Source organism: Trichosurus vulpecula, chromosome 1, assembly GCF_011100635.1.
Source record: "Trichosurus vulpecula isolate mTriVul1 chromosome 1, mTriVul1.pri, whole genome shotgun sequence".
Lineage (NCBI taxonomy): Eukaryota > Metazoa > Chordata > Mammalia > Diprotodontia > Phalangeridae > Trichosurus > Trichosurus vulpecula.
The window spans coordinates 61,253,838-61,277,986 of NC_050573.1; the positions used below are offsets into that span (position 1 = coordinate 61,253,838).

Sequence of the window (24,149 nt, forward strand, 5' to 3'; positions counted from 1 at the left end):
GGCCCTGCGCAAAAATGTATTTTTCTTTCTGCACTGTGAATCCATTACCTCTCTGTCTGAAAAAGGGTGACATGCTTCATTTTAGGTCCCGTGAGGTAAGATTTGTCATGGCTCTGTTCAGAGTTCTGAAGTCTTTCGGAGCTGTTTTTCTTGACTGTGTTGCCATCGTATAAATTGTACTTCTGGCTCTGCTTACTTCACTCAGCCTCAGTTCCTGCTTTCCAGGAATCTTTGAAAAGGTCTCATCAGTTATTAAAGAGCAATGAGTTTCCATTATATTTACATACCATGATTTATTCAGTTATTCCCCAGATGATAGACACCGCCCCCCCCCACCCCGCCCCACATAGGTTCCAGTTTTTTTGTTTTTCCTTTTAATTCCTTTTTTAGGATCAGAAAGTTGTAGAAACTGTATTGTTGTTTTGCAACTTTTTCCTCCTTGGTATTATCTTCATTCTTAACCACCCCCTCCCTTTACCCATCCCCACTTATTTCTTTGTTGAATTTGATTTCCACACCAGAGAGAGAGAGAGAGAGAGAGAGAGAGAGAGACAGAGACAGAGAGAGAGTGTTGGTCTTCTTTTGTCTGTCAGATGAATGGGGTTTTTGTGATACCTGCTACTCCCACTCTTTCCTCTTAGTTTATATGCTCCTCTTACACACCCCAAATACGAGAAAAATCAAATTTCATCCCTCTTCTTTATTTTTCCACTGTTTAATCTTTCTATCCTTTCTTCTCTTTCCCTTATTTTAACCCTCAGAAAAGAACCAGTCTACCCCAAGGTCCTCTGATTTTTTAATTCTTTAGTCTTCCTCATTGTATTTTGAAGATGTAAAAATTGTGATGAGACATTTATTTCTTCTCCCCCATTAGAATGTTAGCCCCAACCCATTATATAGCCCCTTCCAGTTGTTCAAATAAATTTACTTTTCTAGATTTCTCTTGACTCTTGTATTGGCTTTATAGAGTTTATATAGTGCTGGTCTTTTCATCAGAAATACGTGGAAGTCCTCTGTTTCTCTATTTTTCCTCCCATAGGATTATACTCATCTTTGGAGTATAAGTTATTCTTACCTATAAGCCCATATCCTTTTCCTTTTGAAATATTGTATTCTAAGCTCTCCTTTGTTTATTGTTGAAGCTACCAGGTCTTATGTGGTCCTAACTATGGCTCTTTGGTACTTGAACTCTTTTTTGGATGCCTGTAATGTTTTTTCATTGATGAGGAAACTGGATTTTCTTTATGACATTCTTGGGACTTTTCCTTTTTCAAGTTTCTTTCACTTTGCTGTCTAGTTCTGATAGATCTGGGTAGTTTTTGCTTATTATTTCTTGAAATATTGTGTCTAAGGTTTGGGGTTTTTTAATCATGGTTTTCAGGGAGGTCAATAATTACCTTTTCTTGATTTTTTTTTTTTTTTGCTACCTTTGGATCTGCAGTGATTTTTGATAGTGGTTGAGATTTTCATTTTACTCATTTCTGCAGCCGTAGTGGAGTTTGTGGCAGATCTAGCATCTATCTCCCGCCTGGCTTTTGGTTGGGGAGGTTGGCCCTGTTTCTTCTTGACCTAGGTTCCTATCTTCAACCTGGGCTCCTGCACTGACCCTTACTCATACAGGGTCCTTCTAGATCTTTGAGATTTAAAGCCCTGGCTCTTCAGCGTCGTCTGTGGAGTCTTAGGGCCTCGTAGCCCTGGCATGTCACCAGAAGCTGCTGCTTTTGGTGACACCTGTTGTCACTGGTGGTTTTCGGACCACTCTGGGGTTTTCTGGGGGTCCTCCTGTTTCCTCCAGATGAAGAGGCTACATTTGTCTCTGGACCATCTCTGATCCTGCTGGGAGACTTAAGGCTTTGACAGCTTTCTCTGGCTTTGACAGTGCTGATTTTGATGGAAGCCCCTTTCTTATAGCCAAAGGGTTTTGATTAGCTTTTTTATGCAGTTCTGGGATGGAATCATTGTAGTTTTTCATTGGATTTCCTGATCTTTATTTGGCTTGGTGTGATTTTTAGGGTTTTGCTAGAGTAGAGGTGGGGCAAGAAGCCATATTGGCCAAGAGATAAAGATCTCCCTTCTTTTTGTTCTTTGCTAATACAGAAAGTGCTACTATAAATATTGTCGTATATGTGGGACCTTTCTTTTTATCATTAACTTCTTTGGAGTCTGTGTCTAGCAGTTAGGTCTCTGGATTGAGGGGTTGGACGTTGTACTAGCATATTTGTTAGCATAATTCTTAATTGTTTATTTAAAGTGGTTGGACTGATTTATACCTCCACCAATGGTGTCTACAGCCCTAAGGAACTTATCTCTCTAATAGGCAGGACAGATATATGTAAAAATAACTATGATATTCTTAAGAAGTAAGTAAGTGTTAAATAGATGTCGAGACAGTACACTATAAAAAATGTGAGCTTAGAGAGACGGCTTTATACTGAGAGGTGGGGGTTGGAGAAATTAGTGACAGCTGCAAGGAAGACGTGGTACCTGAACTGTACTTTGCAGGAAGAGAGGGACTTCAGTAGATGGAAAAAGCGGGAGTTTGATGATGGCTCATTCCAAGTCTTGGGGAATGTTGTCTTCCCCTCTGAAATCATCTGGTATTTAATTTGTTTACGTCCTGTATGTGCCCAGTCATGCATGTCGTTTCTCCCACTGGGATGGGAGCTCATTGAGGGCAAGGATTGGGATCACTTTTCTTTCTATTCCCCAGCACTCAGCTTAGTATCTGGCACATAAGAAACAGTTAGTGAATGTTGACTGACTGGTTGGTCAAACCGCGTGAGCAGAGGGATGAAGATTGGAGAGAGCAAGACCAGAGTCAGGGACCAAGAGCCATTGGAGGTGATTCTTTAAAGGAACCAGATTGTGGAACCAGGTGAGGGGATCTGGGTGCCAGGCTGGGGAGAGCCTCGAGTGCTGGGATCAGGAGTTTGCGCTGTGTTTGTGAGTAGAGGAGTGATGTTCAGAGGACTTATCAGGCAGCATAGGAACGACGGATTGCTGAGGACACAGCTTGGAGGCTAGAAGGTTCGGTAGGATGGGATTTTACTTCTTTGGGAGAAGAATTGAAAACCCAAAGTAGGGTGAATCACAATGTGAGTTGGGGGGCTATAAGTTAAATTTTGTAGGTAGAATTGGTAGTGGGTAGCTAGGTAGTGCGGTGGACAAAGTTCTGGACCTGGAGTCAGGAAGGCCTCCTCTTCCTGTGTTCAAATCCAGCCTTAGACATTTACTAGCTGGGTGACCCTGGGCAAGTTCTTTAACCCTGTGTGCCTTGGTTTCCTCATGTGTAAAATGAGCTGGAGACAGAAATGGCAAACCACTCCAGTATCTTTGTCAAGAAAACCCCAAATGGGGTCATGGAGAGTCGGACATGGCTGAACAACAACTAAACAACAGAATTGACAGACCTTTGCAGCTGGATATTGGTGGCAAAATAGGAGGGTTAAGTTAGCTCTACTCTAGGCTGAATATTCCTGTTCTTTTAACTAATGATCCTCAGACCTGGTCTTCTGCCCTTTCCCACACTGGTCCCCCTCTTGGATTCACCTCAGGTTGTCTGGGTCCCCTTAAAACAGTGTTGGCCATTAATCATTGACCAGACTAGAACTACCCACGGTGCACACACAGCGCCTTGGTCTCTGGTAATTCTGAAAACAGTGCCTTCAGGGAGGCTGCCATAGTCACCTGTTTTCTTTTCTCTCCCCAGGCCATATATGACTGCCCCTTCCTACCCTTACCCAGATTCCATCAACAGACAACATTGCCTGGACGCAAACTATGCATCTGTGGGCTCTGCCAGCTTCTTACCAAAAAATGGTGATTTTCCTCAGGTAAGTTCCCCTGACACTCACACCCCGAGGTTCTTTGGGGCTTTTAACCAGACTTGCCTTTTGCTTTTGGAAGAGATTTGGACGGGCTTTTCTGAATACCTCTGGGGGTACCCTCAGCCACACCCTCTACCTCACTAGTCTTTTGCAGTCTCAGTTCTTACTCTTTGCTGGATGACTTTAATTGGTGGTGATACCTTTGAAAGAGGAGATGAGACATTGTCTTCCACAGAGATCATGTGACCAGAGTGCTCACCAGGCCTCAGATACTTCCTAGACTTCCTTCTTTCGTCAGAGTCCCGTAGCTTCCATATTCCGTAGGGTTCCTGGGCAAGACGTCAGCATGACCTCTGTTGCCCAGTCTCGTCCTGAAGTGATTGTCTTACTTATCAAAGTCCTTCATAGATTGGGATCCAATTTTAGATAGAGTAAATGGCTTTTCCCAGTTGTGAAATCTCTGGAAGTTCATGCCAGAGGCTAAACCCAGAGGGTTCCTAGCTGCAAGATACAGTGGTACCTGAACTTGTAGTTTTGAATCAAGGCCCCAGTGTTTCTTCCCAACACTTAGAATTGGGAAGGCTGTTGCCTGGGAAGAACACTGCCTGTGGAAATTGGAAAGCCTCTGCTCTGTCTATTACCTGTGATGTGACATTCAACAAGTCGCTTATCCCTTTGGAGCCTCAGGAACTTTCTGGGTCAAATGAATGGTTCAATTCTCTGACTTCCTCAGGTTTCCCTCTGTAATGTGTCTCATCTCTCTCCTTCCCCATTCCCACCATCACTGTTGTATTTTAGACCTTCATGACCTCTGGCCTGGACTTTTGTGATAGCTTCATTACTGGTCTTCATACCACTAGTCTCTCCTCTCTTCAATCTATCTTCCACATGTTGCCAAAGGAATCTTAATACATTACCTCCCAGATCAGAACCCTTCAATGGTTCCATGATGCCTACAGGTTCAGTTACACACTCTTTAGTCTCACATTCAAGGCCCTCTGTAATCTCCAGCTTTATCTCAAATGACTCCTCTTTATGCATTATATACATCCTGATCCATATCTGGCCACTGGACCTAGATGGCTGCAGAGGAGAAAGTGAGACTGGTGACTTTGTACAGCCCTCTCTCACTTAAATATAATTCACTTGCATGTCATGGTATCACTTCCCTGATGTCATGGTCCTCTTTGAGAACGAAGGACAAACAGCAACCTCTGTGAGTAAAGGAGCTGACCACTAGGGACCAAGTTCCCAGTTGGGCAACATGCCTTCCTTCCTTCCCTCCTTCCCTCCTTCCTTTCTTCCCTCCTTCCTTCCTTCCCTCCCTCCCTCCTTCCTTCCTTCCTTCCTTCCCTCTCTACATAGTGTATCATACCCTTACCTGTCTGTGCTCTGCCCAAAGGGGATATAAATTTTAATTTCTGAAATTTTGTTTTGTTTTGTTTTTCTATTAAAGACCAACCTTAACCCCAAATCACTCTGGCTTCAGACCAAGCTCTACTTGGTCACTGTTTGGGCCCTGATTGGCTCAGAATGAATGTAAACAACAATTGTTTCTGTTTTGGCCAGAAACCCTGAAGATCTTTCCCTCCCAGGTGTATTAGAGGTCATTCTCTGCCTCATTTCTAATTAAGCCTTCATCACTGAATGGGTGATGCCTCAGTCGAACTGAGACCTGTTAAAGACTTTAGCTTGAAAAGGCCAAGGTCCCCCACTGCATCCTGGGCCATCTCCAGTTGTTCTGATCTGTATCTGGCTGTTGGACCCAGATGGCTCTGGAGGAGAAAGTGAGGCTGGTAACTTTGCACAGCCCTCCCTCACGTAAATCCAGTTCACTTCCTTGATGTCATGGTCCTCTTCAAGAATGAAGGACAAACAGCAGCAGCAGCAGCAGCTGAGCTAGACTATTTCATTGTTCCTTTTTTGCCTCCATGCATTTGTGTGTAACTGAAATGGACTGCTTCCATATCTGTAATTATTTGTTTTTACATCTCCTCTGTTTCCCATGTGAGGAGACCCGTTCTTTGCCCTTCTGCTTCCAGAGCCCCACTCAGGTGCCACCTCTGCCATGGTGCCTTGCTTGAGTCCTCCCCAGAATTTATCCTTTACTCTCAAGTCTCTTCATGTAAGTGTATTGTAGCCATTTGTACACATATCTCATTCTCCTACTAGCATAAGCTTCTTTGGGGTAAGAATTGTGTCATTTAAAAAAAATCTTTGTATCCCTAGCACCCAGCAAATTATCCTTTATACCAGTGGTATCAATTTTTGCAGGCCTCATATTGACATAGAAAACCATAAATTAACATTCTCTTTGATGAAACCCTAATAAAGCTGTCCCCAGCCTCAACATTCTAACTTCCTTATGGGCCCCACTGAACAGCAGGCATGTCCTGATTTAACCACACAGTCTAACTTTAACCACACCACAGGCCCCCAGGACTCAATACAGCCACTGCCTCTAGCTAGCCGCTGCCCCCAGATCCAATTCACATATTTGAACAGGTATGTCCTTGCACTCAACCACAATCACATCATCCATTTAGCCCAAGACAGGACCACAATACCTAACTATCCATCTTGACCAGACAGGACCACAATAGCCAGCCAATCAGAAAGCAGCACGACCAGATGTTTGACCGCTGAACCATAGAAGGGACCCCTCCCCTATTACCTAATCCCTTAACAAACCCCTCCTGCCTTTTTAATATTCATAATTTCTGTTGCGTAATCAGCATCAATACACTATAAATTTGCCTTGTTGTCTTACTAAGCTGCTGGTTCCTTTTGGAACCTCACCCGCTTCTGAGGAGCGTCCACCCTCAGTAAATACCTGTACTTGGATTAGAGGTGGTCTGACTCTGAATTCTGGGAGATGGTGCTGCCACGACACACCGTGAAACTGCGGCATCTTCATTGTTTTGTATTTTTATTTGTGTTGTTAAGCATTTCCAGATTACGTTTTAATCTGGTTGGGCCACACTGGCTTGACGTCTCTGCTCTACGTAGTTGGAACGTAGTTAATATTAGTTGTATTGAGTTACAGATAGTTCTTCCCTCTGAACTTCCGTTTATTCATGTGTAAATTGGGGATTGTACTTACAGTGTGTACCCCACTGGCTTCGAGGCATTTTATACATGTGTTCTGTTTCTGTTGTTTCCTCTTCCCCCGGCCCTGCCTCGTCTACTTAATCACTCACAGGGTCTGACTTAGATGGAAGTCGGTAGCTCCCTTTCTTCTGAGGAGGCCGAGGAGCACCACTTCTCACTGTCTTCCCTGCCTCTGTGCCCTCAAGTTCCCTGGCACAATTACCTTCACGACTTAAGTAAACTAAGGACTTTCAGGCCTCACCGTCCCCCTCCCTACTGAGCTCTTAGGACTCCTGGCTCTTTCTATTATTGGCCCTGTATGTGGATTCTCTTTTATGTGTTGTGTGTCCCAACTAGAGTATGAATTCCTTGAGTAGATCACTGTCTGTCCTTTTTTCTCTGGGTCCACTACTCTTAGCACAGTGCTGGGCACATAGAAAGCACTTCATAAATAAATGCTTTTTCATTCATACATTTCTGTAATACTTCCTCGTATGCTGGTTTCTCTTGCCTTTCTTTTGCCAATGAAGTGGCAGCAGAGAGCTGTCAAGGAGGCATTCTGGATTTGGTGTCCAGGATACATGGGTTTCAGTGACTGCTCTGACGTTTAATAATTCTGTGACAATCAGTGGACAAGTCGCGTAATCTCTCCGAGACTGTGTTTCCTCCTCTGTAAAGTCAGGTTGGGCTAATCGTAGCAGCAGTCATAGGAGCAGACATTTCTGGAGGGCTTGAGACCTTGCACAATGTTTAAATCCATGTTCTCATTGGAGCTTCACCAACAACCCTGAGAGATGGTGTGCTAGGTTTGGAATCCAAGGACCTGGAAGCACACCTTGGCTCTATTGCCTATGGCTTTGGTGGCCTTAGGCAAGAGGACACTTTATCTTCCCTGGCCAGAGTTTCCCATGGGGAACTTTGTATTCTACTGGGGATCCAAAGAAAGGCAAGAACAAGCCTTGTCTTCAAGGAGCTTCCACTCTAGATGGAGCAGCAGGAAGATCTCTGAGGTCTCTTCCAGCTCTTGGTCCGTGAGACTGTAAAACAACAAGGTAGACGGGTCCCTTAGGTCCTTCCCAAGCTCTCACAACAGCCAGTCTGTGTCAGCTATTGTGGACGTCGTTTCTAGGCTCTTCTTCCTCCTCTTGACATTTTCCCTGGCTGCCCCCATGCCTGGAATGCTCTCCCTCCTCAGCTCTGCCTCCTGGCTTCCCTGGCCACCTTCAAGTCCCAGCCAAAACTCCACCTTCTACAGGAAGCCTGTCCCGATGCCCCTTCATTCTGGCACCTTCCCTTTGTTGAGTCTTCTCAGTATATCCTGCGTACAGCTAGTTTATACATAGCTGTCGGCTTATTGTCTCCCACGTCAGATCCTTTGGTTCTGGGTTTCCAACGTTGCTGTTCCTTACCCCTGTAGTCGTTTTGGTGCAAGTTTTAGATCCCAGCATCATGTGACCTCTGCCATTTATCCAGCTGTTTGGTGGCAGAAAGGACCCAGCGGTGGGTGAACCAGCACTGGATGGCATTCCCTTTCAGGGAGCAAAAGGGGGCAGGGGCAGGACATGCCAGCCTCAGACTTCCTGCCAGCATGTCAAGCTTGTCCAACTGACATCCTGCTGTCAGGCTGTGTCCTCCGGGCTGTCATTCGTTCTCTGCTTCCTTGACCCCTGGGCTTATGCCGATGATTGATTTGGCTTGTGCTCTTGGCTCCTAGTCCAGCCTGTGCGTATGTGTGAGCTGCTTGGTCGTGTTTCTGTTCTTTCAGCATTCTCCCTCCTGATGTCCTCATCATGCTCCATATTGTACTCCGGCCATGGCCCAGCCTCCTCATCCCCACCTCTGTGTCATCGTCTCCACCTTGGCCCTGATGGGCCGTGGATAGTGCGCCAAGCCTGAGGTCAGGAAGACCTGGGTTCAAATCTGACTTCAGATACTTCCTAGCTCTGTGAGGCTGGGCAAGTCATTTAACTGCTGTCTGCCTTAGTTTGCTCAACTGTAAAATGGGGTTGTTGTTAGGATCAGATAAGATAATATTTGTAAAGTGCCCATAGCTCAGTGCCTGGCACATAGTAGGTTCTTTGTAAATGTTTATTCCCTTTTGTGCCTTCCCTAGATGTCCTCTGGTAGTTCATTGCTGCCTGCCTGATGTAGGTAGGGTATACATGACATTAGACCTTACCCTAGAGTCCCAGGGGTGGTGAACCTGCAGCCTCAAGGCCACATGTGGCCTTGTAGGTCCTCAGGTGTGGCCCTTTTACTGAGTCCAGGGGCCACATGTGGTGTCAAGGCCACAGATTCGTCACCCCTGTGAGACTACCTAAGGGGAGTTACTGGAGGGAACCCCCCCACCCCCACCCCCTTAAGGAAATGTTGTTAAGGGATTGTGGAGGCTGCTCCTGACGAGGCCAATCCTAGATGCGCATCATCAAAAGGAACATCATAACCTGGGAATATATGGCCCCTGTGATTCCATTGGGACCATCTTAAGGTCAGATTTCTTGACTTTGTAATTTATCACTCTCATATCCTCTGAAGGGTGTTGTCTATCGCCTCTTCTCTCCTGCCCCCACCCCTCTCACTAGTTAAATTCATTTCAGAAGTCTTAGCTTCTTTTTTCTGTGTAAGAGGGCATGTGCGAAGGGAGGTGTGTCAGCAGTACAGAGACAGGAGGATTCTGGATCTCCCCATGACTGTGCTGTTCTCTTCCTGATCTCTGTCTAACCGGCCTCAGACTAGCCCAGAGCTAGCGCTGGAATAGTATTCAGCATCATTGTTCTATGTGCCGGCATCTGTCAGTCCCAGCTCTGCAGCTGGGAAAGGTCCTTCCAGGTCATCTGAGGTCCCTAAGGAGACCAGGGACCAGAGCAGTTAGATCATCTGGCCAGAGTTACACACAGATAGCCACCAGCCATGTAGTAGAAGCTTACATGGTGCCAGGCACAGGGCTAAGATTCAAACCCAACCTAGGCAAGTCATTCCACTTCTGGGAGTCTCAGGTTCCTCATTCACCTGCTGAATAAAGGCGGGTGAACTCGTTCTCCAAGATCCCTTGTAATATGCCCATGACTCTATTATCTAGTTAAAAATGAAACAAACAAAATCCTGCAGAAAATGAGTGTGTGTGTGTACCTGCATACATGTTGTGAGGAGGCCTTAGGCAGTTTTATTCAAAGTCTGGCATTTTGTAGTAATAAAATTCCCATTTCTCTGGTGCTTTACCAAAAGGGCTTTGACCCAAATGGCCCTTGAGATGGACAGTGAGTGGAAGCGTTATTGTCACTGTTTTACAGACTGAAGAGTAAAGTGAGTCACCCAGGTTTGGGTACTTCGTGATTGGCAGAGCTCTGGAACCCTAGACCAGGACTCCAGATTGTCTGTTTAGTCCTCCTTCCTCTGAATTCTTCTGTCTGCCTCAGAGTAGAGTCTGCTGGCAGGGCCTAGGGAAGAAGTTACCTGCCTTTTTTCTTCGACTTCCCATTTTTCCAAATCCTTGGATGCCAAGTAAGAACAAGATTAATACCCCTTGCAGATGACAGCCCTTCATCTACAAACTGAGGTGAACTAGCATTAGGTTAAAAAAGAAAGCAATAAAACATCTAAAAATGAAAAGCTCTGGAGTGTCAGGCACCCAGCTAGGGGGATTTGAGAACATAAACTAAGGAAGGACAGTGGCCAGAGATTAGGAAGGTAATCCCCTGTCGTAGGAGGTCATGGGGTAGAATGCTATAGCAGGATTTTGGAAAACACCGGCAAAAAAAGCCAGATAATATTCTGAACATTCACAAATTTCACAGCTGTTAATGTTTCTGGATTGTGGTGTGCAGCCACATGCCTCCTTTGAGGTAGAGTAGATGTGTGACTTAGCCAAGCGAGCTGTAAAGTGTGGGGATCCTGGGCTGAGCTTACGGGGCTCCCAGGAGGATGCGGGCCTCCTGGTACCCTGAGCCACAGCCTCCTCTCCAATACCCCCAGGGAGTAGCCATCTAGCTGCTTCTTGCAAAGCTCCAATGAGGGGCAGCCCCTTGCCTTGTCAGTGCCTGCACCAAGAACACCAAAATGACTCATTTCTTGTTGTTTTCCTTGACCTTGCCCTAAAGTTTCCCTCCCACCCCCTTCAACTTCTTTTTGGGTCATTCTCTCAGTTCCCTTTAAACCTGGCTTTTGCTTCTGTGTTCTAAATTGATGTGTCTGGGCCCACATGCGGACCTGGATCCTACAGATCCACAAACCTACTCCTCTTCACCGTGTTACAGGTCGGCAATCTTTAGATTCACCTCGGTTTGCCTCTCTCTGCTTTGGATGTCTCACTGTTGCCCTTTCCTCTCTCTTTTTCCTCCAGCTTGCAGGCTGGTACAACAATCAGTCGGAAAATATTTATTAAGCACCTGCTGTGTACCTGAGACTATGCAAAATGCTAGAGGTAGAAAGAAAGGCAAAAGATGGTGCCTCCTCTTGAGTAACTCACAATGCAGTGACAGAAGCATTCAGATAACAGTGTCCAAACAAGCTGTATTCAGGACACACTGGGGATAATCAGCAGAGGGGAGGCACTAGAATTAAGCAGGATTGAGAAAGGCCTCCTGTAGAAGGTGAGAGCTTAACTGGAACTGAAGGAAGCTGGGAAGTGGAGATGAGGAGGGAGGGTCTTCAGGCATGGGGGCAGCCCAGAGCCCAGTTATGGACGGTCTTGTTCCAGAAACAGTCTAGCTGCCTTCTCCTTTGGTACCAGGCCCGGCTCCCATCCTTCCGTGATTGATTCACCTTGACTGGGCACCACATGGCCAATACAGTCAATCCTATTTCTTCCATTTGGTCTGAAGTTCTTACCTGTGTGGACTTTCGCAAAGTCATCTCTTCTTTCTCTGGCCCTAACAGAATAGGGGTAGGGTGTGTGTGTGTGTGTGGAGAGTTGTCTTGCTTTTTTGTCTGTGATATAAAAGCCACGTAATAGATCAATAGCAAGATTAAGGGGGGAAAGGGTCACTCTTAAACCTTTTTTATTTTTATTTATTTAATATTTTTAGTTTTCAGCATTGATTTCCACAAGATTTTGAATTACAAATTTTCTTCCCATTTCTATCCCCCACCCCACTCCAAGATGGCATATATTCTGATTGCCCCATTCCCCAGTCAACCCTCCCTTCTGTCACCCCACTCCCCCCCATCCCCTTTTCCCTTACTTTTTTGTAGGGCAAGATAGATTTCCATGTCCCATTGCCTGTATATCTTATTTCCCAGTTGCATGCAAAGACAACAATTTTTTTTAAAACATCTGCTTTTAAAACTTTGAGTTCCAAATTCTCTCTCCTTTTCCCTCCCTACCCACCCTCCCTAAGAAGGTAAGCAATTCAACATAGGCTGCACATGTATCATTATGTAAAACCTTTCCACAATACTCATGTTGTAAAAGATTAACTGTATTTTGCTCCTTCCTATCCTGTCACCCTTTATTCATTTTTCTCCCTTGACCCTCTCCCTTTTCAAAAGTGTTTGCTTTTGGTTACCTCCTCCCCTTCTCTGCGCTCCCTTCTGTTGTCCCTGCTTTTTTAACCCCTTCCTCCTTCTTTCCGGTGGGGTAAGATACGCCTTTTGATTCCTTAATGTAGAAGCTGCTAGATCTTGTGTTATTATGATTGTGTTTCCACAATACTCAAATTGTTTCTTTCTGGCTGCTTGCAGTATTTTCTCCTTGATCTGGGAGCTCTGGAATTTGGCAACAATATGCCTAGGAGTTTTCTTTTTGGGATCTTTTTCAGGAAACAGTCGGTGGATTCTTTCAATTTCTATTTTACCCTCTGGCTCTAGAATATCAGGGCAGTTTTCCTTCATAATTATTTCTGTTTTACCCTCTGCCTCTAACTCTTAAACCTTAAGAATTGACCCTCTGGTATTTGCACGAGGACCCCTGACTTCACCCCTGCTTTTCTGTCATAAGCATGTTAAAACTAGAAGGAAACAGACTCATTTTTCAAAAGGGAAAAGTACAGCCCAGCAAGAGGTAGTGACTGTCTGCGTATCACATACGTGATGAGGTGCAGAGCTGGGATGTGATCTTCTAGATCTATGTGTGCTGCTCTTATCATGACACAAGGAGGTGATCTCGTTTTTCAGGCAGCCCTGCTGTTTTGGAGTGGGCTGTGCTCCCTTCCTCAAACCTTGGAAGCAGTCAGTAATGACATTATCTTTCCATTTTCCTCTGTTTGGTTCCCTGGTGGACAGGCTAGGAGGAGACGTAGGTAGTCCCTTCTGCCCCCAGCTTTGCTATTGCGTGTGAGTCCTGGTTTTCTTTTTCCCCAGAAATGATGGATTCAAATGTACAACCTGTGAACTCTTACCTTAGTAGGAGAATACCTGGGCCTTCATAGCAGTCAATCAGTCAGTCAGTAAGCATTTATTCAGTGGCTCTTTTGTGCTAGGCCATGTTCACATACATCATTTCCCAGTTGAAAGAACAAACAAGGGACTGGGCTCTAACTTTCAAGTGAAGACTGGGTTAGTTCCTTTTTTGAAAGCTCAAATTGGCTCTCTGTCTTTGTCTCTCTCCCCTTCCTTCTTTCTCTTTCCCCTTCTGTCTCTCTGTCCCCCCGTCTTCCTCCACCACAATGTTCCTTTCCAAGCAGAAATCCCAGTGGCTTCATTTTCTCTTTTAGTCTCTCTACCCCTTGTTATTTAAAGCTGACACCAGCAGATATTTTTGTACCTTCAAATGAAGCTGCTCTAGTTAGCATTTCCGAATAGGTGGTACCTCCCAGAGGGGCTACCGTGATCCCTTTACCATCCTCTGAGTCACTGAGGATCTAATTTTAAGGTCCCTACACTAGCCTGGTGACCTTAGGGAGATGGATGTGACTAAAATTCATGGTCTGGAAATGAAGCACAATTTCAGCTTACCTGCAAATCTGCCAGGTCTCCTGGTGCACAGGGCTTGATCAATAATCCACAGTAACCCCAGCCTCCATTGATTCCACTCTTCCTGCTTCTCACCAAAGGCGTCTTTTTTGAGGTACCCAGGCTGCCCCACAGAGCCAGGACATGTCATGGCTGGGCCAGCTGGCAAGTTAGAGAGGAGCCAGTCCAAAGGTATATTTGGGGACCTGTGTATATATTCACATATACACATGTCTCCTTTTTCCCTTGAAGACGGTGGAGAGAAAAGATCTGGATGAGTGAGTCCTGTAAGCACCTTCTGTGTACACTAGGTATGCTGGGTAATGGGAATGCAAAGACAGGGTCCAGTTGCTGGCTTTCCTGGGTCTCGTCAAAAAAATTGCAATTTAATGGTGGGGCATAATTAGATATGTACACAGATATTCAATTCAGCAAACACTTATTAAGCCCTTACTATAGACAAGGAACTACTCGAGGTACATAAACATAAGAAATAAGATTTCTCATCTCCGGAAAGCTTATGTGGGGGGTAGGAGCTTAGTAGACTATAACATGTACACAGAAAAACAGACTCAAAAATATATAAAAGTGGGGCAGCTAGGTGGTGCAGTGAGTAGAGCACCGGCCCTGGAGTCAGGAGGACCTGAGTTCAAATACGGCCTCAGACACTTGATACTTGTACTAGCAGTGTGACCTTGGGCAAGTCACTTAACCCCAATTGCCCTGCCAAAAAAGCCAAAAAAAAAAAAAAATATATATATATATATATATATGTATATATGTGTATGTGTATATATATATATATATGTATATATGTATATGTGTATATGTGTATATATATGTATATATGTATATGTGTATATATATATGTATATGTATATATAAAAAAGTAATGCAGTGTGATTTCAGAGAGGTAGAGAGCATTGAAGAGTGGAATGGTTGGGAAGGCCTGCTGAAGGAAGGTGTGGCACCTGGGCTTTTCAGGAGGGATCCAGAGGGAACATGGAGTGTATTCCAGATGTGGGCAGAAGTAGAGGCAGAGGCTATTTCATCATGTGTGGAAACCAGCTAATAGGCAAGAGTGGAGAGTGTGTGAAAGGGGATAAACTCAGCTAAGTAGGTGGGAGCCAGAGTCTGGAAGACTTCTTTTTTTTTAATTTTAATTTTAATTTTAATTTTAATTTTTAGTTTGCAACACATGGTTCTACATAATTTTGAGTTCCAGATTTTCTTCCCTCCCTCCCCTCCTCCCTCCCCAAGACAGTATGGAATCCCATATAACTTCCATGTATAACTTGGCATTGAATTAATTTACACACTAGTCAAGTTGTAGAGAAGAATTATGACCAATGGAATGAATCATGAGAAAGAGGAAACAGAACTAAAAAAAAAAAAGAAAACACAACCCAACAACAAATACAAAAGAGAGAAAGAAAAGGGGGGGAGAAAAAGGCGAGCATGAAGTGTGCCTCGATCTGCATTCATACTTCATAGTTCTTTCTCTGGATGTAGATAGCACTCTCCATCGTGAGTCCTTTGGAGCTGTCTCTGCATATTGTGTTGCTGAGGAGAGCAAAGTCTGTCAGGGTTAGTCATCACAGAATCCATATATCTGTGGTTGTGTATAATGTTCTCCTGGCTCTGCTCTGCTTACTCAGCATTATGTCATGTAGGTTCTTCCAGATTGTTATGAAGTCCGTATCATCCCCATTTCTTATAGCACAATAGTATTCCATTACCTTCATATACCACAGCTTGTTCAGCCATTCCCCAATTGATGGGCAACCCTTTGATTTCCAATTCTTAGCTACTACGAAAAGAGCTACTATAAATATTTTTGTACATATGGGTCCTTTTCCCACTGAAGACTTCTAACAGCTCTGTGGAACATGTGTGGGAAAGAAGGGACCAAAAGCAGGGAGACCAATTAGGAGGTGGCTGCTGTTGTGGCTGAGGTGAGAGGTCAGGAGGACCGGAACCTGAGTGAAGAGAATGGGATGGATGTAGGGGGTGGTGTGGAGAAGGAATCACCAAGATTTGTCAGCTGATTGGATATGGAGGAACAAGGGAAAGGGAAGAGTCGAGAATAATTCTGAGGCTCTAAAATGTAGAATGTGATGGGGATGAGGGCAGCAAAAAGGGCCAGATCAAGTGTTATGAAAAATTTGAAGGGAAGATTACATCTTGCATCTGAAGCAAGATGACCTGGGTTCGAGTCCTGACTCTGCCCCATGATGGTGGTAAGTTCACAAAACTCGCCAGAGCCTTGTACTTCTTATCTGTAAAGTGAAGGTGTTTGACCAGATGGCCCCTCAGATTAGTGGGTCATAGCTTCTAAAGGTGGAAAGACCTCAGATGCTGTCTCAGTCCACTCCCTCATTTTAGAGATGAAGACAGTGGCTCAAAGTCACATAAGCCTCAGGCAGGATTTCCCTCTGGGGCTTCTGACTCCAGAGTCAGCATCCCTTGCCCTAGACTGTGCTGACTCACCCTTTTCCATCTCTCTGTGAGCCTATGAACATCCATGCTGGCTGGGGTGGAGCAGGGGACATGGGGTGAGGGAAGGCTTCCTAAAGGAGGTTGTACCAGAGCTTGATGATTGAAAGAAGGAATTTTAACAGGCTAACGTGGGCGGGTGTGGGTCCATGGGGGACAGCATGAGTCAATATGTGGAAACAACTGGCAAGGACAGAAATGGCATGACTAGTAGTAGGATTTTGTGTAACAGAGCATGCAGCAGCACAGCACATGTGTGTGATGCATGGCTAGATTGTGGAGGGCCTTGAATGCCAGGATCAGAGGCTTGCACTTCGTTGTTGTTGTTAATAATAATAACAGCTGCATTTATATAATGTCTTAATGTTTTCAAAGTACTTTGAAAATGTTATCTTTTTATCCACCAACACAGTTGAGGAAACCAAGGAAGACAAAAGTTAAAGTGACTTGCCCAGTTACACAGCTAGTAACCGTCTGAGGCAGGATTTGAACTCAGGCCTTCTTGGTTCTAAGTACAGTGCTCTATCCTTTGCATCACCCATCCATGCCTGATTTTGAGGTGGGGCAATAGGGAGCCATTGATATTTTTAGTAGAGCAGTGTCCTAGTCAGAGCTCTGTGCCAGGAATAGCTCCTTGATACCATATGAAAGACTGGGGGGAAGAGCCTGGAGCAGAAAGACTAGTTGCAGAAGTTGCGTTTCTTTGCAATACTGAAACACCATAGTGGACACCGTGCAAATTTAAAAGGCATCTTGAGTTGTAAAGAGAAGCTTTTTCAATTCAGTGTACGTTTACTAAGCATCTTTTATGCCAGGCACTATTCTAAGGGCTGGCCATACACATAAGGAACAGAACAACAGGCTCTGCCCTCACGGAGCTTCCAGTCTAATGGGGGAAGCCAACACACAGAAGGAGGAAAGTGACCTCCCTACCTGTGGGCATTGTGGAGAAGTCAGTGGTGCTACCAGGTGAGAAGCAAGATGTTCTGAGCCCAGCTCCCTTCTTAACTGGAGGTGTGGAAGTTGGAATGGGATGGCATGATGGGGTCTTGCAATGAGGACCCTTCCACTGCACTGTGTTTCCTTCTCATTTTCTGGCTACATGTCTCTCACTCCTTTTTTCTCTATGTCTGTTCATAAGATTTGGAACTAGAAAGGACAAGAGAGGTCATCAACCCCACTCCCTTCTTAAACAGACGAGGACAGTAAGGCCCAGGCAGTGAGTTTCCCAAAGTAATCGAGGTGGTAAGTGACAGAATCAGGATCAAAACCCAAGTCTTAACGTGAATTAACATCACCCAGGCCCAAGCGATGTCCTCAACAGCTGGCAAAGGGGATTGCTAAGCCACTCCCTCTCAGTAGTCCTTGAAGGGTTGGGGAGAATGGGATCACTACTCTATGACTAGAGAAGGGCAGGCGTCCTCTTTTTTAAAAGGGAATGCAGTGGAGTCTGCTTGCTATAGGCTCATGAGCCAGACTTTGATTTCTGAGAATATTCTAGAGTGTATTATTAAAAAAGCTTGTCTTGTATTGTAGCAGAGTAATGGACTTCAAGGCAGAAAAGCCTAGGCTCTGATTCCACTTCTGACTTCAGTTGCTCTTTGACCTTGGGTAAGTCATTTAAACTCTTTGTGTCCCTCAGGTCAGTCAGCGGGTCTTGTCTACCAGGTTATAGATGGTTACAATCTCCACATTAGCAGAGGGAATTCTCATCTCAGGAGTTCCCTTTGTTACTGAAGTCCTGGTCTCTTCTTAAAGGGGTAGTTTCTCACCATCTGTAAAGAGAAGTGGTAAGAAGTGCTGATCAGAACCATCAGCTCCGGGTGGTTAGATATTGTCTTCATCAGGAACAGGTCATACCTGGCCTAATTAGACAGTGGTGCCATTCGATGGAGTTGGAGCTGTCAGAACAACTGGACCCAAAGAGTAGTTGTTAATGATTTGATATCATCTTAGTAAAGGGTCTCTAATGGAGTGAGCGCCTCTGGCCTTGCTTATGTACTGTCGAGCATCATTAGTGACTTAGACAAAGGTGTGGGTGCCACCAAATTGGGAGGAAGGATAGCTAATGTACAGAAGACAGATCCAGGAACCCCAAAAGATCCTCCCAGGATTGGCTCAAGTCTGATCCCCTTAAACTTCTCCTGTAGGTCCCCTGCTTTTGATAGATGAGCCTTTACCTCACCTTGCTGGGGGCCAGGCCTCGAAGCCCCTTCCTTGCTCTCTCCTTGTCCTTCCTCCCCACTTTCTGGCACCTCCTTTATGTGGAGGCTCCTTGAGAGCAGGGACTGATAGACGTGCTTGTGTTTGCATTCGTCTTGCTTTAGCACCCATCCCAACACATTCTAAGTGCTTCCTAATGCTCTGTTGGGTGTCTCCCTCCCTCCCCAAATCTCTGCATCTTCCCATTTCAGCATGTGTTTGTGTGTCTTTCTCCCCAGTCTCCATGTTTGCATTTCTCACTGCCTCACTGTCATTCCTCTGTCCCCTCCTTTTCCAGGAACAGGAATGAATGACTCACCAGCTCCCATTGTGTATTTTACTCAAGAGCTGTGGGCTCTGGGACAGGATGAAATTCCATTTTATCCAGAATTAAAGTGGCCCCTCTGAACTGTGGGAAGTGTCAGTGGCCTAGAGAAATAATCGTTATTCTTGGTGGAATTTAAAAGTGCGAATTACTGGCCTTCCCATAAACCAACTTTCCAACCGACTCTCCCTGTGCTGTTGGTGAGGCCTTGTTAGAGTGTTTGGTTTTAGCTGACTCAGGGGCTAGAATCCCCTGGGGGTGGGGGATGGACGGGGACGACAAAAAGAACTTTTCACCAAAAAGGGAAGCCTAGAGAGCTCTGAGAAGACTGAGTGATTCATTTAGCCTTCTCAAGGGTCTTGTTGCATTGCCCAGCATTGTGGACTGAGGCCCAAAAGGTTTTTGTGCAAGCTCTGCCTTGTTTGGGAGCCAGCTCCCTGTTCAGTCCTACGGCTAGCTCTAGAACTTTGTGACCAGAGAGTGTGGAATTGGGACAAGGGGCTAGCCCTCTGCATCAGCACCAGATTAACTGTTTGACAACTATTTCTTGAGTACCTTTTCTGTGCAGATCCTATGCTAGGTTTTGTGGAAAATGCGACTAAGGCAGCTCCAGGGGTAATGGAAATAGCCTTGGATTGGGGGCTAGTCTTGGCTCTACCATTAATTCACTGTGTGACCTTGCGCTAATCCCATAATCCCTCAGGGCCAAAGTCTTCCTGTTCTATAAAATGAGTGTAGGATGAGATGATTGTTGAGGAACGTTGCAGATATAACAGGCTCTCTGTCTCTGTTCTCACATTCCTTTCAGCTCTGAGATTTTGGGTTCTGTGTTTTCGGGCCTTTCATCTGGCTTCTGATTCCCTCATATGAAAGTTTGCTCTAGCTGTGATGTCAAACACAGCACTTGGGGGTCTTGGTTGCAAGTCTGAGAAGGCAAAAAAGGGGCCCTTCTCTGTGGAGCCCCTGGAGACAGAGACCAGAAAATATGTGATCAAACATTGGGCAGTTTAGGGGAAGCCCTGAGAAGAGGAGCCCTGGTCTTACACCCCAGCTGCAGGAAGCTCCAGCTCTGACAAGGCAGGTGACATGGCCTGGGTAGCACTGTGGAGGGAGTTGACCAGCTGGCTGGAGGCTTTGCCTGCGCTTTTGGATGCTTTGAAAATATTGACCTAGCTCTGCTTCATCTGTCACAGAAGGTAAGATAAGGCTGTTTTCTGGCCTCACACATTGTGCTTCTCTCTGTTTGCCCTTTGTCCACACGGTCATCTCCACTCTGTGCTCTGCCCTGCGAGAACAAGTCCGCTTTTCATAAGCCGGCATTGTGACACCAACTTCTCGGTTGGGGGGAGGGGGGTGTACATTATTCATCTTGGTCTGTCACCTCTGAGTGATTATGGCTCCAGTGGCCTTCCTGCCCCTCGTTTGTCAAGGCCTTTTCCTCAGAGGTTGTTTTCTGTCACTGGTGACAACGTTCGAATGCTCCCTTTCTGCCAAAATCAATCGAGAAATATTTATTGAGTGCTGACCACATGCAGACTAAGAACTAGACCCGGGGTCAGGAAGCCCGATATTCAAATGCTGTGTGACCAGAGGCAAGGGACCCCCCTGAGCTTCAGCTCCTTCTTTGTAAAATGCCCACAGCACTTATCTCGTAAGGTTGTTCTGAAGCTAAGATGAGGTAGGGTAATAAAAGTTCATCAGCCTTAAAGTGTTAGAAAAATGTTAACTCTTACTGCTTTCTATTTGTGCACACTTGGAGTATCCAAGAATTAAGAATATCAGAGGTCATTTCATCCAGCCCCCTTCCTTACCCTGTCTCTGCCACATGCTCATCCCCTCTGTCCTTCACCCCCACCAGGGTGAGGGCACTTCCCATTTCCCAGAAGGCAGCGTGGTGTGATGGCAGGAGCTGGGAAGATGCACATCCCCATGTCGCCCTTGCTGTCAGTGGCCTGGCTCGTGGGCAGACCTCCCTGCTGTGCTGAGCTCCCCTTCCCTCATCTATGGAGTGGGTGTAGCAGTAGTTACACTACCTACCTCATGGGGCTGTTGTAACTTTGTCGTGTAAAAATGTGAGTTGTGGGGCAGCTAGGTGGCGCAGTGAGCAGAGCACCGGCCCTGGAGTCAGGAGGACTTGAGTTCAAATGCAGCCTCAGACACTTGACACTTATGAGCTGTGTGATCTTGGGCAAGTCACTTAACCCCAATTGCCCTGCCTTCCCCCCTGCAAAAAAAAATGTGAGTTGTCCTATCAGTGTTATTGCTATCCCCAGGGCAGTCAGTCCTCCCTTGGATAACTCTCCTGGTTAGGATGCTTTACCTTCTGTCTAGCCAGTGTCAGCACAGCCGGGCCCCTTCTCTTCCCTTTCCCCCACCCCTAACCTCCTCCCCAAGCTCTGCATCTCAGGGGCTCTGGCCCACTTCCTGGTCCTTGTATACAATGATCCCCTGTGCCTTAAAGAACAGGCTGTGTCTGGAAAGCCCTCACTTCTTACTCTGCCTTTCAGTTTCCTTGGTTTCCTTTGAGACTCGGCTCCAATCCCAACTTCTACAGGAGGCTTTTCCGATGCCCTCCAGCTCCCAGTGGAGGAGCTCCCATTCCCCTCGGAGCGACCCTTCTTTTTGTCAGGATTTTCTTTTATGTACCTGGTTATTTGTCTGTTGTTTGCCCAATTAGACCAGGAGCTCAGTGAGGGTGGGGACTGTGTTTTTGCCTCTCGTTGTATCACCAGCCTCAGATACTAGTTGTGTGATCCTGGGCAAATCACTTAACCCTGTTTGCCTCCATTTCCTCTTCTGTAAAATGAGTGAGCTGGAGAGGGAAATGGCAAACCACTCCAGTATCCCTGCCAAGAAAACCCCCAATGGCGTACGAAGAGTAGGACACGACTGAAAATGACTGACAACAAACGTATCACCCAGCACTTAGCGCAGGCCTTGGTACATAGTAAGCGTGTCATAAATGCTGGTTACATACTAACTCCCCCTGGGGCTAAGTAGAACAAGGTGCTAAGTATTAGAGGATGTCAGAGAATTCTGTGGGTCGGGGTGCTTGGGGAATGCTTCTCTGCAAGAGGTTGGACGGGGAGGATATAGGAAATCGGTAGAGAGAAAGGGGATGCTCTTCCAGTTCTGGGGAACAGGACAGAGACACAGGAAGGGAGGAGGCCTCTTGGGCGGGTGGGGTGGTCCCTGCAGAGGAATGGCTGGAGATGTGGCTGAAAGGTAAGGTATACAAAAGAGTGACATGGCCCAGAGCTGGTCTGCGGGAAGATACCTCTGCCGGCCTGTGCAGGATCAAGGGGTGGCAGACAGGCCAGCTAGGAGGCTGGCTTGGTGGTCCAGGTGGGCTCAGCAATGCCTGCTTGGCCAGGAATATCCTGGGCTCAGTTTGAAAGCGTCCTGCCCTTGCTCACTGCTGCTGCCCACCTGAGAATTTCTTCTTGCCAGCTGTTGACTGGAAATACCACCACTGGGTTTTATCTGTATGGGAAATCGATCAGAAGTTCTATCAGATCCTTTTGGGGGTTGAAGTACACTCTCTTAAAACTATTTACTTCCTTCTTGCAGTAGTTAAAAAGCCTAATGTGATGTTCTAAGCACAATTCCTGCCCTCAGATAGCATCATGCCTTGGCTTTCTTCTTTGTGTTAATCTCATATCAGAGAGAGAGAGAGAGAGAGAGAGAGAGAGAGAGAGAGAGAGAGAGAGAGAGAGAGAGTGTGTCCACTCCCTGCTCTGTTGTGTAAATTCTGGAATGGTTGGCACGATTAGGCTTCAGCAAGAGTTTGCAAATTCCCCAGACACTTTGAAGTCATGGAGTAGGAAAAAAAGATTCAGGTTTATTTTGGGACTTGGGGGTAAAGGGTGAGGTGCATGACAAGAACTGGAAAATTTGGGAGGGAACAAATATTTGTGTTTTCCCTTTGTTCCTGTTTTTGTCATTTTGGTAAGAGACCTTTTAGGACTCTAGAGTTGTATGGTAACATCTGTTCCCTCTCGCAACAAAAGTATAGTTAAGCAAGACATTATTTTTGTTGCAGTTGTTATGTCTGGAAAAGTCTATGTCATTGTTCATCTGCAGCCCTCTACAGGCTTTTACCTCTCCAACAAGAAGTGGAGATGGATGCTTGGGCATTAGTCTTCTGGAGTCGCCATTGGGCTGAAGTCTTTTAAAGTTGTTTTGCTTTATAGTACTGTGGTCATTGGCCTCCTCATTTGTCACTACATCAGTTCATATAAATCTTCCATGTTTCTCTGAATCCAGCCCTTTCATCACTTCTGAAGTTGCAGTCAATCATCTTCGATTAAATTCATGTACCAAAATTTGTTCAATCATTCCCCAGTTGATGGTCACCTCCTCGCCCACCCCTGCCTCCGTTTCCAGTTTTTTTCCCACCATAAAAAAGTTGTGGTAAATAAATTTGTACATACAGGTCCTTTCCTCACAGCAACCCTAGGAGGAAGGCGATTATTATCCCTGTTTCACAGATGAAGTAACTGGGGCTTAGGAAGGTTAAATGACTTGCCAAGGATCAAACACTCTGTTTGAGGTGGATGCAAGCCTAGATCTTCTTGATGCCAGTCCAGCTCTGTACTTACTCAGCAGGAGCTCCCTTTACCAATGAGATCATAGCAGTGGATAAAAGCAGTATATACCCAGTTGTTGTTACCCATAGAAGGCCCTCCTCCCCACTGCCCACTTCTGTCTTTGAAGGTGGCACAAATGCCACCTCTCCCAGAAAACTTTCCCACATCGATCCTCAGTTACTTGATCTTATAGCACTTGAGGCAAGTCAACACAAATCAAAAGCCTTTACTTACCCTGTGCCAGGTTCTGAGAGTACAAATGCAGTCCCTGCCCTCAAGGTGCTCACATTCTAGTCCTTGTATGTACTTAGTGCATTCCAATTTTCTTTACATTTATTTGTTTGACAAGTCATTTTCTGCTCCCTCTCCAATGAGATTTTCAACCCCTTACATGCAAATATGTTTGATTTCTCTTAGTACAATGTCCAGAGGAGCCACGAAATCAGGGTATGTTGAAAGAATGAGCTCTGAAGAAGGAAAGAATTGTCAGCTGGAGATGCTCTTAGTTTCTTTCAGTAGCAGCAGAGCCTGCTGATTGGGTATGGATGGGGCTCCTGGCCTGGGGATGAGGTCACTCTTTGTCCGAGGCTTTCTGGCCCTTCCTCCAGAGTGGTTTTTCCTTGTTATTCAGCCTAGGACGTGGTTCTCTAATCATTGCCTGGGACCTTTTGCCAATTCTGGTCAATTATAGGCCCTGCTGAGGACCAGTGAGTGACCTTTGGGCAGTAGAGT

The 24,149-nt window shown here is 45.7% G+C and overlaps 1 protein-coding gene across 1 annotated transcript in view; it reads left to right on the top strand.

Annotated features, from left to right (window-relative positions):
- The window catches only part of SBNO2 (strawberry notch homolog 2), a 227,421-nt gene that overhangs the window by 103,381 nt on the left and 99,891 nt on the right, over window positions 1-24,149 (top strand). The window contains exon 4 of the mRNA XM_036735139.1: window positions 3,710-3,833. Coding sequence (XP_036591034.1) covers window positions 3,710-3,833 — 124 coding nt within the window. The remainder of the gene's footprint in view (window positions 1-3,709; window positions 3,834-24,149) is intronic.